We start from the raw sequence: 17,716 nt of genomic DNA on the forward strand, positions 1-17,716 counted from the left end.
TTGAGTAGATAAGTTGCAGTGGAGACAGCTTCTCCCCATAGGAAACGTGGCAGATTCTTCCCTTTGATCATGCATCTCGTCATATCCAACAAAGTTCTGTTTCTCCTCTCAACGAGACCATTGTGCTGAGGTGTATATGGAGTTATCACTTCGTGAACAATTCCCTTGTCCTGACAGAATTCATTCATCTCCCTCGAGTGGAATTCTCCACCGCCGTCTGTTTTGAATGTCTTGATCTTTAGTGCCATTTGTCTCTCCACCATGGCACAAAATTTAAGGAAATATGAGTAAACTTCCTTCTTTTCTTTAAGCAAGTAAACCCACATTTTTCTAGTGTATTCATTGACAAAGAGAAGGAAATATTTGTTACCTCCAAGTGTTTGCACATCAATCGGTCCACACACATCAGAACAGACCACTTATAGAGGCTGCTTAGCCCTTTTATTCACAGCTTTCCTGAATTCTTTTTGGGTTGTTTCCCTACAGCACATGCTTTGCAGATCTTGTTCGGTGTAACAATCGTGGGAACGCCTTTCACCAAATCTTTATCCTTCAATTGACTTAAACAACTGAAATTTAAATGCCCATGGCGATAATGCCATAGCCACTCTTCTTCTCCAGCACCTGTTGCAGCCAAACACTGAACCTCTGTTGCATTTAAATTTACCTTGAAAGTTCGGTTTCGAGAAAGGGGGGCCTTGAGCACCAGCCGCTGTTTTTCATCAAACACTTCAATATGTTTTTGCTACATCATCATAGTGTACCCCTTCTCCAGAAGTTGTCCAAGACTCAAGAGGTTTCTTTTCATAGTTGGGACGTACAACACATTGTGCATGTACGCAACTCTTCCATCCTTACGCATAATCACCACCTTCCCAGAACCTTCAGCCTTTATAATGCTGTTATCCGCGAAACGTACTGTGTTTTTTATGCTCATATCCAAGTCGAGTAACCAATCCCTTTTGCTTGTCATGTGGTTGGAGCAGCCCGTGTCCAGGTACCACGAGATTTCATCATCTGCATGGCATGTTTTTCCAGTAAGCGACACGTAATCTGCCTACCTTGTCTTTATCTGAAATCTGTCTGTCACCTCTTTTGTCTTTTGAACACATACCGCCTGTAGAGGTCTCTAGCTTTCTCTGTTTTTATCATGCCTTACAACGCTCATCAGTAACACATGGTCTGAATCCGATTTGCAATCTTCCTTCGCTAGATTTGCCTCATCATTCTTACCTTTCTTAGCAGTCTCATTATGCCAACATTCAGATGAGTAGTGTCCGTATTTATTGCATGTAAATAACTGTATATTTCTCTCATCGTAATTCTTTCTACCTCTTCCTCTGGACTTTCTTCCACCTCTAATATTTCCTTCTCTTTGTTCGTTGCCACTTTCGTCTTTGAGTTGCTGAGTAGAATTAATCATTCTACCTCCAGTTCTACCACCACGTGATCTTCCTCTACCTCTCTCAATACCATGATTCTTGAAATTTTGACTGCTCTTAGCTTGTAGTGCTTGATTCGTACTTTGTATTGCACTCTTTTCTGCTGTCCTTCTCTCGATCAGGCGCTGTTCATGTGCTTCAAGAGAGTTTTGTAACTCTTCCACTCTCATCATTTCCAAATCTTTGCTTTCTTCTATCGCCACAACAATGTGATTGTACTTGGGTGTCAGCATTCTCAAGATTTTCTCAACGATCTTCTTATCTTTTACCACCTTATCACACGCCCGCATTGCATTAACAACGACTTGAATTCTGCCAACATATTCTTCAATGGTTTCTTGCTCTCCCATTCTCAAGAGCTCGTATTGCCTCTGCAGCGATTGTAGTCTAACCTTCTTCACCTTTCCTGAATTCCCATATCCATCTTGTAATATGTCCCAAGCTTCCTTGGTTGTTACTGCTTTTGACACTTTCTGAAAAATTGTCGAAAAACACACTGGTGCAGTAGCATGCATGCCTTGCAATCCAGTTTCAGTTTTTCTTTATAGGTTTTCTTCGCTTCTTCCGAGTCCTCCTTCGCGGGTTCTTTAAAACCTTTCTTTACAACTTCATCAACTTCTTGGAATCCCAGGATGGCATCCATCTTCACACACCAATCATCATAATTCTTACCATCGAACACCAGCAAGCTGCTCTAGATTATCCCCGCCATCACTTCTCAACATGAACCCATCTTTAGTTAATGAGTTCTTGATTTTTCAATGCTACACTAGGTGATCGAACCTTGCTCTGATATCACTGATAGCGTGAGAAAGGATGACAAACAGCAGGATGATGATGTGAGAGTTTTAGAGTGGTAGAAAGGGAATGAGATATGCAGAATTAAGAATAGCAGTGAGAGTGTAAAATAAGAGAACTGAGTAATTCTCATTAGAAGCAGTGTTGCCTTATATAGGCTTGTACAAAAGTATAACAGAAACAACTAACTTAACAGAGTTTTTGGATTATACACAATATTTTTTATTGTGAGAATTTAAAGTAGTCAAATTGTTTACTTAAAAATGTGAAGTAGAACCAGAGATAGATTCAGGTATAAAGTGTAGAGATGATCTTTGAAAATCTAAGAGATAGGGGTGATGAATTGGATTATCTAAGGGTTGATGATGATCTCTTGATACAAGTTGATATAACAAGTAATAGACATACACTAGTACAAAAATCGCGTACAACATCGAATATTTTGGGCTTTTAATGGCTAATTCGCGAACGACCTCATATTAGGAGACGTTAAATTGACGTCGAATTTTGTAAATATACAACGTTAACTTAACGTCGAATTTTATTAATATACGACGTTAATCAATTTTTTTTTCTTTTTTTTAATTAATTGTGATCCTTTTTTACAACCTGAAAAGCAGAAAAACAACAAATTTCAGTTTTTAGTATTTTATAAAGCAAGAACTATGAATGTAGTATCAACAACAAACAACAATAACCAACAACAAACAAGTTCAACAAATAAGTTCTTCAAAACGAAAACGAAAACTAACCTTCAAAATGTGGGTTTGTTGGAATAAAGTGTCGTCACCGATGATAGAGAAAGCAGAATGTGCCTATGAAGAACAAAAGCACCAAAATAATCGATTAAAACAAACGAAAATCATAAATAAAATGCATTTGTATCAAATGAAAGAAAGATTACATGTGATGGTCATCAAACTTCGTTCGAGAAAAGTTTGAGAAGAGAAGGGGGTATCGCGCGCTAAGATAAAGTGAATGAATTTTCAATCTCCCACTCAAATTTTTATTGAATTCACTAACCTTTTGGCGTCTAACACTGGGGCATTCAACGTTTTATATCCTTTTTACGTCGAATTAAAATTCTAAACGACGTTTAATAATTGCATTTATTTACAGAAATGCCACCAATCACTTTTAACATTGGCTATTCAGTGATTAGACGTTAAACGCGTGACGTTATACACTGTTTTTGTACTAGTGATATGTACGATTATAATTGGTGGAAATGATCTGTGACTACAATTAAAGGTAAAAGACACTTTTGTGGTTGAAGTCTCTTAAAAGAACTCAAAAGGAAAACTTGAATTTTCTTCACCAAAGTACAAGAAGTGCATTTGATCCATGCCACTTGGACTCTTATAAGATAAGTGTAGAGTCGCCACTTGAACTCCTTCTTTCAAGATAAAAGAATCAACTCAAACTCTTGCCTTGTCATGGTTTATGCTATTCTTCTTCATTTGAGGTGCCCAACTGTGTAGGATCCCATTATCCCATCATCTCTAAATAGAGCAATCACACTAGCAAAATACACTAGTTCAATTATAATACAAAGTATTGTATCCACATAAATTTAATCCATCTTTATAAAAACTATAATGTTATTTGGATTATAATTTTAACAAATTGGTTGTAAAATAATAATATCCAAAATTCAAATTTAAAACAAATAAATTTCAAAGTTAAAACAAATAAATTGTATGAATTTTATATACGTTCAGATAAATATTAAATTTTCTTATTATATTTTAATGAGATTTAATAAAATGATTATGTTATTTTATCAATCTTTATTGAATTATTTATAAAGAGGTTTGCTAACTTGCGTACGCTCTTTTTTCAGTTGGTACATTTTAGCAATGTGTATGAGGTTTTAGTAGACAAAAATATCCTCATATATTATGGATTCTAAGTTTTAAGGTCAAGGGTATTTGAATAATTTTTAGTCTCAAAACTAAAAAAAAAAACAAGAAACCCTCAAACCCTTACTGACCTCCCTCTTTCCTCTCAACCATTTCTCTTTCATCTCTTTCCCTCTAACATTTTCTCTGTCATCCCTACTGTAACCCTAACTGAAAAAATCAAAAACACTCGTTGCTAAACAATTTGCCTTTGTAGAAAGTTGAGTCATTGGCATATTCGCCTTCAAGCAAAGATTCATTCAAGATCTCTTCAATTTCATCATCTTCACTAACCTCTCTAATTTCATCATCTACAAATGTTGAATCATCATCTCTACAAAAACCCTCCAAGCCAATTATCAATTCTTCGAATGTCATTATGCTTGTGAAAGTTAGATAAAATTAGATAAGACAAAAGTTATAAAATGAAAACTCATTACAGAATCATTTTTTGTAAGAAATTGTTTAACAATGAGTGTTTCTGATTTTTTTTCAGGCCAATTACCAATTCATTTGAATGTCATTATGCTTGTGAAAATTAGATAAGACAAAAATTATAAAATGAAAACATATTATAAAATCATTTTTTGTAAGAAATTGTTTAACAGCAAGTGTTTCTGATTTTTCTCAGTTGGGGCTATCGTAAGGATGATAAAGAAAATGTTGAAGTGAGAGAGATGAAAGATAAAGGGTTGAGAGGAATAAGGGAGGTGAGTAAGAGTTTGGGGGTTTCTTGTTTTTTTTTTTTAGTTTTGAGGATGAAAATTATTCAAATACCCTTGACTTTAAAACTTAGAATCCATAATATACAAGGGTATTTTTGTCTATTAAAATCGATACACATTGCTAAAATATACCAACTAAAAAAAAGAACGTACGCAAGTTAGCAAATCTCATTTATAAAAGAGATCATTTACAAGTATTTAATCTAACTTTATAAATAAATAGATATTTATCTATGAATATAAAAAGTGTGCATAGAAATATATAAATATTATAAAAAAATCATTAAATAACAATAAATTTTAGATATTAAAAATAATGAATCATTAGTGACTAATTTAAATATTAATTTATAAACTAAAAATTATTGATGTATAAAACAATTTTTATTATAAATAAAAAATTATAATTGATTTTTGAAATAAAGTATAAATTGATTTATAGCATTAACTCCTAAGAATTTAGTTACAAAGAAAATAGTTTCAAATTAAATTATGGAAAGACTATTTTAGATACTAATAATTTTTAATTTATAAATTTATTATAATAATTATTTATTTTTTATTTTTAAAATTGGTTGTTATTTAATAATTATTATTTTTAGTATAAGGAAATTATAATATAGGACTGAGAGGTAAATAGCTGTTTATCTGATAAAGTCAGCTATTACGATGTTAAAAGGTGTCGTTGGGAATTGAATTGAACGAAGTGGTGTGAAAATGAAATGGAAACATTTCTGTCTGATTACAACAAAAGCGGAAAAGAGTGATTGCGTGTTTGGATTCACGTGAAAAAAAAGCTACTTTTGAATCATTTTCTTATCTTCATTTTGGATTACACTTAATCTATTAGCTTCCGAGGGCCCAATGGCCATGCTTTCATGTATGATTAACAACACAAAGTGAACGAATGCGACATTGTCAACGTACTTAAACGCGGCTTTAGATTATTTTTTATTTTTAAACACTTCTTTGACAGCTGTTATTAAGAGTTTATCTTCTATTCTTTTTTCTAACGCGATTATCCGCATTAAAACTGGACCTGATTTAGGAGTCATGAATGAATGCCTCAAATTTGCTTAAGCATGTCATTTTTAACTGTAGTTATAAAATTTTTAATACATTTACTTTTATTACAATATTTTATGGATGTTTTATTAGAAAAGTTAAATCTTGATATTTGATTATAAAAAATACTAGTGTTATAGTTAAAAAGTACTGAAATTAAGATCTTTCTTTTTCTTAGTTCTTTCGACCTGTCTTGTTTAAGTTTTTCTTGATTCTAGTTCTTTTTTGTCTTTATTATTTTTCGACGTCCAAATTACTTTTATCATGTTATCTTTATGTCACGTACAGTAATGTTGTTACGTAACACAATATTGATTTGACATATATATAATTTTTTAAATTATAGAAATTTAAAATAAATTAAAAATACGTGAACGGACACATAACACATTGTTTATATTTTGTAAACAAATTAGACTATGTTACAAAAATTTATTAAACTGAACAAAATTTATCAAAACAAAAACTACATTGAACATGTAAAAACATTAATTTTACATTAAACAAAAATCAACAAAAATTAGAACAAAAATAATATTTAAGCTTAAAAATAATTATTGTCTAAATTTGTATATTGCATTGTTGTTGACAAAGCCTCTTAGTGTTAATTTTGTAAAGTCCATTACTTAATATGTAATAGATGTGTGATTTTAACCAAGTAGATTCATTTATGTTTAATGTAAAAGCTTTGATAAAGTATATCAGTTTAAAATTGGAGCATAAATTAAAAATCATACGTTTAAAGTTTCGATTATAATAAAATTTGAATTATTATAAAATGTATTTAACGCCAAATTTTGTTCGCATTTTCTATTGAAATATGACATCATAATTCAAATTACAATCAAAATAAATTTTAAAAATACAACTATAAATTAACTTACAATTGAAATAAATTTAGTAAGTAAATCACCAATACACCAGCATATATAAACTATTAATTAAATATAAATATATGTACATAAGAATTTGAATTTTCTGTGAGTTCGGTAATGTTTTAAAAAACTTTTATGTTTTTAAAACATATTAAAAGCTTTATTAATATACTAACATGAGTGTGTTTTAAAGGATCACAAGAAGAAAAACACTAAAAAAGTAATAGTTAATCCTTAGTATTTCATTCTCGTAATGCTTCCATATCTTAATAACACCATACTCAAACGAGGCTAAATTACTACCTATGTCAATTACCTTCACACAACCATATCAATTAATTTCATCTCAATCATAATTTACTAGAGTTATATTTTTTAAGAGAAAATTTACACTGTCTCTTCCTCATTCAAATGAAGAGAAATTGCTTAAGCAATTATCTCCAAGGCTTAAGCATTATACTCCAAGAAGAAAAACTTAATATAGTGATTTCATTGCTCGAATTATTATATTCCCATAAAAGAGATAATTAATTATGTATCTTCCTCGCTCAAATTACCAAATGTCACTTTATTTAAATATCATTGATTGAATAATATTTGGATGCTTGAGCAAATACACTTTGATACAAAATTAAAATTTTCACCAATTTAGTATAGTTTGAGTGATATATACATATATCAATACACTAAAAACAATTCAAATGTTCCAAAATTCAATGTCTCACATTTCAACCCATTTTCTTATCCATTTTATTTAAAATCGAATAGGTTTTCACCCATTTGTTTCCAGCTTTAAACATTGTATAGAAAATGGAAATTTAACTCCAATATTATTAAGACTTTATAAAACAAGTTCAAAATTTCACTCAAATATAACATTTTAAAATGGATAGACATTAAAATATAACATTTTTTTCAACTTTAGACATCTACCATTCAATCAAAGCCAAATAGCCAACTACAATTCACATGAATATAACAAACAAATAACCTCAGACTCACAGAAACACATATTATCAACTCATACCCCACATGCAAGTAAGGAGTTTGAATATCTACTCCTCAACTTCACGTGCAACTCAAAAAGAGGAGAGAAAAGAGAAAAACAAAGTAAAATAAAACTTACCCAATTGAAGTTTGTTTGATCAATCAAAGCTAGCTTTTATCTTGCAGAGTTCGAAAAGAAAAGGAAAACTCCTACTAAAAAGGTAAAGAAAAGTCAGAGAAATTTAGTGTTATAGAAACGAAGAATGAAATTGTTTGTCTCTATTATAAACCTAAAATTTAAATTAAAACACGTTCACTAATTTTAAAACCTTCTTGTCTAAAACTTGTAAAACCATGTTTTTACACAATCAAAATACAGTTAAGAAAACAATTTCATGCAGAAAAAAAAAATCACCTTTGCATTTCACATTTATGAGTTGCATTGGATAAAGAAGACTTAGATTGAGGTATTGTCCGTCAACTCCTAGGGATGTTGGTATAGATTTGGTCTAGCTTTTTTTTCTTCAAAATTGGGTTTGATGCACCTTCATCGTGCTTACATGTTATCTGCTTGTGTCTTATAATACCCCATCTCAAATTAGAAAACTATATACTTTTAAATATTATATATATATATATATATATATATATATATATATATATATATATATATATATATATATATATATATATATATATATATATATATATATATATATATATATATATATATATATATATATATATATATGTTAGTGTTTGAAACAGGTAATTTAAGAGAGTAATTTATTTATTTGAAGAATTTAAAAGTTTTTAAAGTAAAATAATTTGTTTAGACGAAAAAATTAAAAAGAAAAATGAACTTGAGGAATTGTAAGAAGATATATCAAACAACTAAAATAATAGTATTTGAAATTCACTAAAAAAAGAAAGAAATTGAAACTTCACACGTTTTCTCATTGGTCAAGATGAAAAAGGTCCATAAATAAAAAAAAAAGCTGGCTTATATCAACCTTCAGTTTAAGTTAAGTCAGTTTGAGCCAAAGGATGTGTCGAGTTAGCTCGTGTTGAGTTTGTTTGTGGCAAGTCGGCCTAAGTTGAAGGTCGTGCTAAGTTTTTTTTAGACCAAAGATCGAGCTGAGTCAAATGTAAACTAAATATCGAGCCGAGTTAGCTCGTGTTGAAAGTTGTGTGGAAGGTCAAGATAAAGATCATGTCGACTCGACCCAGGCTAAAGGTCATGTCTAGTGGTCAAGTCGAGCCGAGTGGACCCATGTCAAAGGTCGAGCCAAGTGAGTTCAGGCGAGGTCGAAATGAGTGGAACCGGGTTGAAGGTCATGACGAGTCAGTCGAATTGATGGTTAAGATGAATCAACATAAGTCAAAGGTCGAACCCTGTTGATTCAGACTAAAGGTCAAACTATGTCAACTCAGATTAAAGGGTAGAGATGAGTTATAAAAAAATTAAATAGAATTTTGTCTTCAAAAGAAAAATTGAATTACTTTATCCAAAGAAAGAAATTGAAATTTAAGATATTTCAAGGTTTAATACCTATTTTGGTCCCTTGGTTTGTAGGATGTGTTCAAAGTTGTCCTCATTTTTTTCCAAAAGTTCACAAACTTCCTATATTTTGCAAAAACGGTTCACATTAGTCCTTTTTACTTATGGCGTTAAAAACGCTAACGACATAATTGTCCTCTTGGCAAAAAATGAATGAGATTTACACTTATTCATTATGTGACAATATCAACCCAATTGGCGTGACAACGTTAAAAGTTGCTCGACACCGGAGTAACGCACACCGGAATTAACTACTTGCTCTCCTTTCAGCCTTCGGTTATGTGCTCCAACATGAAACCCACTATCGAGGAAGTGAATTAACTACTTGCTCTCCTTTCAACCAAAGTCGACGTCTTGAAGAAATGGAGTTGGTCCGAGATGATAAAAGGTAAAATTGGGTCTTCGTAAGTTGAAGCCAAACTCAATCTTTTTCTCTTCAAGTTCTTCTAATTGTTTGGTTGTGTAAACAACAAAAGTCGAGATATGCTTCTATTATCGATTAGTATTATGCCCTTTCCCTTTGGAAAGTTTTATTGAGATCAAATTTAGTTAGGTAGGAGTAGCCAAAAATTCTCCATTAATTGGTTCTATTATACTCATTGTTGTTTTAGGTTGTTAATCATGGACATACTTCCTTTTTCCTAGCTTAAGTAGTCCTTCTGTCATTAGTATGTTTAAATGCCGTTTGTGAAATTAATCATGACAAATATTTTCCAAGTCAATTTTTAAGTAGTTTTGGAAAATATTAAAGTTTACTTTCATTTTGAAATATTGATTTTTGGCTCTAAAAAATTTAGTAAATTGGAAATTGTAAGATCCTTGAAAATATTTGTAAGTTAGATACTAGATAAAAAAAATTAAAAAAAAAATTATTAATAAAAAAAGAAATAGTGAATAGTAAATTGTGAATAGTAAAAAGTGAATAGTAAAAAAAAAATTATTTTTGGAAAGGATAAGTGTTACACGTAGCTTTGAGATCAGAATTCACCAATTTGCAAATAAAAAATTATTTTTGTAATAGTAAAATGAATAAAAAAATGAATAGTACAAATGAATAGTAAAAATGAATAGTAAATTTTTTTACTATAAATAGCCAAGGGGGAAGGCTGAAAATTTACACCAAAGAACTTAGAAAAATGTTGAGAGAAGAGAGTTGGAAGAATTTCTAATTGCAAAGGGGATATTCTGGAAGTTTTCAGAGAGCGAGGAGATTAAGTCTGTAATAGAGGTAAGGGAAGCCACTCTTATACTTTGCTTTTCTCTAATCCTAAATCTTGAATATGTAGTATTTTGTTGCTGTATGGTCTTGAATTTTGAATGAGAACATTTATTTGTTTCTTTTGTATTTTTGGAAGGACGAGAAGTTGTCTAACAGGCTCTGCCAGATTCAACTTCTTGTTTCCCCAAAGCTTTGGTTGTTTCTTATATCTTTATATGGTATTTTTGGAAGGACGAGAAGTTGTCTAACCGGCTCTGCCAGATTCAACTTCTTGTTTCCCCAAAACTTCGGTTGTTTCTTATATCTTTATATTGTATTTTTGGAAGGACGAGAAGTTATCTAACCGGCTCTGCCAGATTCAACTTCTTGTTTCCCCAAAGCTTTTGTTGTTGTTTTTTTATATCTTTATATTGTATTTTTGGAAGGATGTGAAGTTGTCTAACCGGCTCTGCCAGATTCAACTTCTTGTTTCCCCAGAAATTTTATTGTTTTATCTATTCTTTTTATTGCATCTTTGTGGAAGGATGAGAAGTTGTCTAACCGGCTCTGCCAGATTCAACTTCTTGTTTCCCCTGAATTTTTATATTAATATTATTTTGATGGTAAGGGCAACTAATTATTTTTGTATGAATTTATAAATATACGAATGTTGAACTGGTGTTCTCTTGCGAAACTGTTTTATGACTTTTATTATATTGGGTGTTATAACTGAAACTGTTAAATTGTACATGTTGTGATGTGATGAATTTATTGAATGAGTTTGTTGGCTGAAATTGATCTTGTTGGAAGGTCTGGAGTAAGGGTTCTGTAATAGCTTATATATGAGTATTAAATAGATATACAGATACTGTTTGAGGTTGTTGTGAGAGGAAGTAAAAATATTAAAATTAGGCATTTTAGATTTAGAGCATAAGACAACAAGGTAGATAAATTAAATAAATAAATTGATTAATTATTGAGGGCCTCCCTTTGTTGGTAGGATAGAGGAACCTTAAAAACCTGAGTTGGCACATCCCTGATCATAGAGCAGCCCTGGCCTGGTCCAGTCAGTTGTGACTAGTCATATGTGCTGGCGTCGAAGGTGAGTTTGATGCGTTCAGACATCTGGGTCCTCTCCGGTGACCAATTGGGGTAAAGAAAAATCTCTACTAGGATGAAAATAAAATAAAACAAGTTGATTGTAGATGCATAATATTATCATGGTAAAAATTTCATATATATTTTATTTATCATTACATTGAGCCCAGACTTTAATATGTAGTTCCTACGATATGTTGATATATTTTGGTTGATCCATGATCTTTGTTTGGTGAAAATATGTTGAGTTATACTCGTTATGGGCAAAATGAGTTTATAATATGAAGCATGATATATGGCAATATGTTTAATTTATTGATACCAAAACGGGTTATTATGAATTCATGATTAAAGAATGAACATGATTGAGTCAGGTGGATAAGAGGGTATGAATTGTTGGTTTTATGAAATGTTGGAGTGGATATGAGAAATCATTACTTATGAAATGATGTTTACTACCGGGAGTAGTATGTTCGAGTTATACCATGAGAGTTTGGTATGAGCAACGTAACACCTGAGGTTTATGAAAGCAGGCAGAAAGTGGTCTGACCATAAGGCTTTGACATAAACATATGATTCGTAAGTTATATAGAAGCAGGCAGAGAGGGGTCTGACCATAAGGCTTCAGAAAGTAAGACATATTATATAAGTGAGGCTTAAGGAAGCAGGCAGAGAGCGGTCTGACCATAAGGCTTCATGAGTAAGCATGGTACACTTGTAAGATTTATGGAAATGGAAAAGATGATTTTGATAATGATGAATTAATGACATCGGAATAATGATATTTTATCAATTGCAGAAATACATGATTATAATATTTTTATTACAAGTTTAATGATTTTATGATATGGTTGGCTTACCCTTATTTGTTTGTACTATGATCATATAACTCATGTTATATGTGATTAGATAATGTTGCAGATGCGGTTGAAAAAGCTTAGAGATGAGAGAGATGTGGGGAAAAAACTTTCAGGGATTTTTGTAAAAAGAATAAATTTGTATTGGGAAGATTATGTTGTGTAAAACTTATAAGTTGAAATTTCAATGGTGAAGACTATATTGTTAAAGTGTGTAAGTTTGGTATTGTACTTTGGAGTAATTGAAATAAAGTTTGATTGTTTATATGAGATATCAAATTAATTTAGTCTCTACTATCAGTAATACCCTTTAAAATATTAGGGTGTTACAGAAATCACTTCTAAGAAGTATACCCGCTCCATTGTAATCCAACTCTATTATTGATAATTCTTTTTAGAATACAAGAAAACCACTGATCATGTTTCAAGTGGCTCTTAATTATATCATGTAAGTTGTGTGATATGGGTATGGGTAGGGATAACAATGGGTCGGGTCCGGCACGAATAGTGCTTACCTGCAACCCGACCCGTCGGATAAAACTGTACTCGTTACCCATTCCACACCCGTTGGATACCCACACAAAAAAATTCGCAGATTTTTTCAACCTGCAAGTACCTGTTGGATACCTGTTTTCAATCACAAATAATTTAAAAATACATTTCATAAGTTTTTAAATAAGAATTAAAAATAAAATTGTAAAAAAATAAATAATTTTTAAAACAGACATCCAAGTAGAATTTAATGGATAAATAAATAAATAAAATTTTAAATATAAACTCAAATTAATAGTATCTAAAATATATATCCAAGTACAATTAATTTAAAAACAAAATTGTATAAAAATAACACTCTAATATCTATGTTTTCTTTCCAATATCTCCGTGTTGAACACTTTAATTCTTTGAAACAAATAAAATGTTAGACATCCTAATAATAAAACAGAAAAAATTCAAGTTAAACTTGAAAAAATTCTCACCCATCAATTTAAACCCCTCCCACATGTGCATAAACCATATATAGGTTCGTGAACCATCTTGGAATCAAAGAAAGTTAATTGAGATCATGTGAGGCAGTGCTAACAGCTTTCAGTTGTTGTGGAATCAAAGAAAATTAATAGAGAATGATATGTAGTAAAATATTTATTGCATATAATTATTGCCTGAATTGTTTGTTTTCTTCTCTTTTGTGAGTTATTTTTTTTATCAAACTTTTAAGAAAATGATCTATGATAAAATAAAACTATTGCAGCAAGAACTTATGTTTTAAAAGACAGAATATTCCCCAATTTTGATGTAAAATGTATAGCAAATGCAAAAAATTCATGTTTTTTGCTTTACTGGTTTTAACAAATATGCATAATATATTTTATGTAGGGAAACTAGTAATTAATGAATACTGAAGGTAGGCAAAAACAAAAAAAAATTATTGCTGTAAGAGGCGTGTAAATGTTTTGTGGTTAAATGAGGTTATCTCACTCATCCTTCTTAATTCTTTCCAAATAATCCTTTATAAGGTGTTCTTTAATTCTTGCCTTGGGTTCTTCAATTCCTGCTATCGGATGCCATCACCCATGAAAGTATAATCTAGAAGATGAAAAAAACAGAGAAAAGGGTTTAATCACTTCTTGGATTCAAACACTACTCGTGAAATAATCACATCTATCCACTCAAACACTATACAGGGAAACTAGAGAACAAAAAGAAATTATGGAATTAGAAAAGAGATAGTTAGAAAATAAGTTAGATTACCGTGTACGTGTGGGATTTCGTAGATCTGCGTTCCTCTGGTTCACGCACCCGCACAAGAAGATAAAATATAAAGTTCACAAACTTAAACCTAATAATAAACCTAATAATAAACCTAAGGATAATACGGTAATTTTAATTTATTTACGGGTAACGGGTACCCACGAGTATGGATATTATGATACCCGAACCTGACTCATTAATAAGCGGATATTAAATTACCCGTTATCCACTATCCGCGGGTATCAACTACCCGCAGCGTATTTTACTCGCAAATACCCGCGGGCAAAGGTTTTTTGCCAACCCTACGTATGAGTGCTTTTAAATGTTCAAGTATGAGTTTGAAATAATATAAACTTGCACATGTTTGAGGGATCAGTTACCACATGATATTATAAAGTATGTTATAAAGTATGGAGGGTTAAAAACTTGCACAAGTGGCTCCACTAGCCGTCTTGCACAGTATAGTGTCACCTTGGCCATTCGTCCAGTGGAGGATGGATATTGTCGGACCTTTCCCGATAGGCGGACATAGAAGAGGTTCTTGTTAGTCGTCATAGATTACTTAACAAAATGGGTAGAAGTTGAAGCCCTAGCAACGATCATGGCTCAACAGGTACAAAAGTTTATGTGGAAGCTAATATGTCGTTTCGGACTTCCCCAGACGGTCATCACTGATAACAGAAGACAGTTCATCGATAAGAAGCTAGTTGAGTTCTACAAGAGCCTTGGAATCAAGCATGTCACTAGCTCGGTGAAACACCCCCAAACAAACGGTCACGCGGAGGTCGTGAATAAGAAAATCATGGCAGAGCTGAAGTGAAGGTTAGGGGAGAAGAAAGGTGGCGAACGATGTGCCGCCGGCTAATAAATTCGAAAAGAGCTTACGAAAAATTACTTTTAAACGATAAAGTGTCGGATGATCGAAACGCTCGCTTGTAACTTGGCAAAATATAAAACACAGCGAAAGCAAATTTGGGAAAAATGAAAGAAAATTGTTGTATTAATGTGAGCTCGGGGTATACATCAATGGTGTTGACGGGCCGGTGAAGCAAACACTTTACAAAACCAATGTTTGCTGCTCGGCCCCTTGGTCGCCTTCAACATCTACCGACACTGTAACACCCTACTATTTTAAGGGGTATTACTGATAGTAGAGACTAAATTAATTTGATATCTCTTATAAACAATCAAACTTTATTTCATTTAATCCAAAGTACAATGCCAAACTTACAAACTTTAAACAATATAGTCTTCACCATTGAAATTTCAACTTATAAGTTTTACACAACATAATCTTCCCAATACAAATTTATTCTTTTTACAAAAATCCCTGAAAGTTTTTTTTCCCCGCATCTCTCTCATCTCTAAGCTTGTTCAACCGCATCTGCAACATTATCTAATCACATATAACATGAGTTATATGATCATAGTACAAACAAATAAGGGTAAGCCAACCTTATCATAAAATCATTAAACTTGTAATAAAAATATTTTAATCACGTATTTCTGCAATTGATAAAATATCATTATTCTGATGTCATTAATTCGTCATTATCAAAGTCATCTTTCCCATTTCCATAAATCTTACAAGTGTACCATGCTTACTCATGAAGCCTTATGGTCAGACCGCTCTCTGCCTGCTTCCTTAAGCCTCACTTATATACTATGTCTTACTTTCTGAAGCCTTATGGTCAGACCCCTCTCTGCCTGCTTCTATATAACTTACGAATCATATGTTTATGTCAAAGCCTTATGGTCAGACTACTTTCTGCCTGCTTTCATAAACCTCAGGTGTTACTTTGCTCATACCAAACTCTCATGGTATAACTCGAACATACTACTCCCGGTAGTAAACATCATTTCATAAGTAATGATTTCTCATATCCACTCCAACATTTCATAAAACCAACAATTCATACCCTCTTATCCACCTAACTCAATCATGTTCATTCTTTAATCAAGAATTCATAATAACCCGTTTTGGTATCAATAAATTAAACATATTACCATATATTATGCTTCATATTATAAACTCATTTTGCCCATAACGAGTATGACTCAACATATTTTCGCCAAACAAAGATCATGGATCAACCAAAATATATCAACATATCGTAGGAACTACATATTAAAGTCTGGGCTCAATGTAATAATAAATAAAATATATATGAAATTTTTACCATGATAATATTATGCATCTACAATCAACTTGTTTTATTTTATTTTCATCCTAGTAGAAATTTTTCTTTACTCCAATTGGTCACCGGAGAGGACACAGATGTCTGAACGCATCAAACTCACCTTCGACGCCAGCACATATGACTAGTCACAACTGACTGGACCAGGCCAGGGCTGCTCTATGATCAGGGATGTGCCAACTCAGGTTTTTAAGGTTCCTTTATCCTACCAACAAACGGAGGCCCTCAATAATTAATCAATTTATTTATTTAATTTATCTACCTTGTTGTTTTATGCTCTAAATCTAAAATGCCTAATTTTAATATTTTTACTTCCTCTCACAACAACCTCAAACAGTATCTGTATATCTATTTAATACTCATATATAAGCAATTACAGAACCCTTACTCCAGACCTTCCAACAAGATCAATTTCAGCCAACAAACTCATTCAATAAATTCATCGCATCTCAACATGTACAATTTAACAGTTTCAGTTATAACACCCAATATAATAAAAGTCATAAAACAGTTTCGCAAGAGAACATCAGTTCAACATTCGTATATTTATAAATTCATACAAAAATAATTAGTTGCCCTTACCATCAAAATAATATTAATATAAAAATTCAGGGGAAACAAGAAGTTGAATCTGGCAGAGCCGGTTAGACAACTTCTCATCCTTCCACAAAGATGCAATAAAAAAATAGATAAGACAATAAAATTTCTGGGGAAACAAGAAGTTGAATCTGGCAGAGCCGGTTAGACAACTTCTAATCCATCCAAAAATACAATATAATTAAATAACACTAACATTAACATGTCTGGGGAAACAAGAAGTTGAATCTGGCAGAGCCGGTTAGACAACTTCTAATCCATCCAAAAATACAATATAATTAAATAACACGAACATTAACATGTCTGGGGAAACAAGAAGTTGAATCTGGCAGAGCCGGTTAGACAACTTCTAATCCATCCAAAAATACAATATAATTAAATAACACGAACATTAACATGTTTGGGGAAACAAGAAATTGAATCTGGCAGAGCCGGTTAGACAATTTCTAATCCTTCCAAAATACAAAAATAAACAACTAATAACATACAAATGGCATAACATAATCAACATCACATTTTACAACTATCACACTTGGATATCAACACAAAAGCATACTCTCATTTAAATTCAAGATCATACAGAAACAAAATACTCCATATTCAAGATTTAAGATCAGACAAAAGCAAAATATAGCATATTCAAGACTCAAGATAATACAAAGGGA

At 31.8% G+C, this 17,716-nt stretch overlaps 1 protein-coding gene across 1 annotated transcript; it reads right to left on the reverse strand.

The window, feature by feature from the left end:
- Window positions 1-445: 445 nt before the first annotated feature.
- Window positions 446-2,085, reverse strand: LOC108319363 (uncharacterized). Its single transcript, XM_017550470.2, has 4 exons — window positions 1,960-2,085; window positions 1,234-1,915; window positions 827-1,017; window positions 446-712 (listed from the first exon to the last, which is right to left on the reverse strand). The coding sequence occupies exons 1-4, from the start codon at window positions 2,083-2,085 to the stop codon at window positions 446-448; spliced, it is 1,266 nt and encodes a 421-aa protein (XP_017405959.2).
- Between the last annotated feature and the right edge of the window lie 15,631 nt (window positions 2,086-17,716).

The sequence above is a fragment of the Vigna angularis genome, chromosome 1 (assembly GCF_016808095.1).
Source record: "Vigna angularis cultivar LongXiaoDou No.4 chromosome 1, ASM1680809v1, whole genome shotgun sequence".
NCBI lineage: Eukaryota > Viridiplantae > Streptophyta > Magnoliopsida > Fabales > Fabaceae > Vigna > Vigna angularis.

What these genes read in the sequence shown, in the direction of transcription:
- LOC108319363 (XM_017550470.2), bottom strand. Translation starts at nt 2,085, where the DNA reads ATGGATGCCATCCTGGGATTCCAAGAAGTTGATGAAGTTGTAAAGAAA. An exon ending in AACTGAAACTGGATTGCAAG is followed by an intron (nt 1,916 to 1,959) that starts GCATGCATGCTA and finishes ACAATTTTTCAG; the next exon opens with AAAGTGTCAAAAGCAGTAAC. An exon ending in GAGTTGCGTACATGCACAAT is followed by an intron (nt 713 to 826) that starts GTGTTGTACGTC and finishes GATGAAAAACAG; the next exon opens with CGGCTGGTGCTCAAGGCCCC.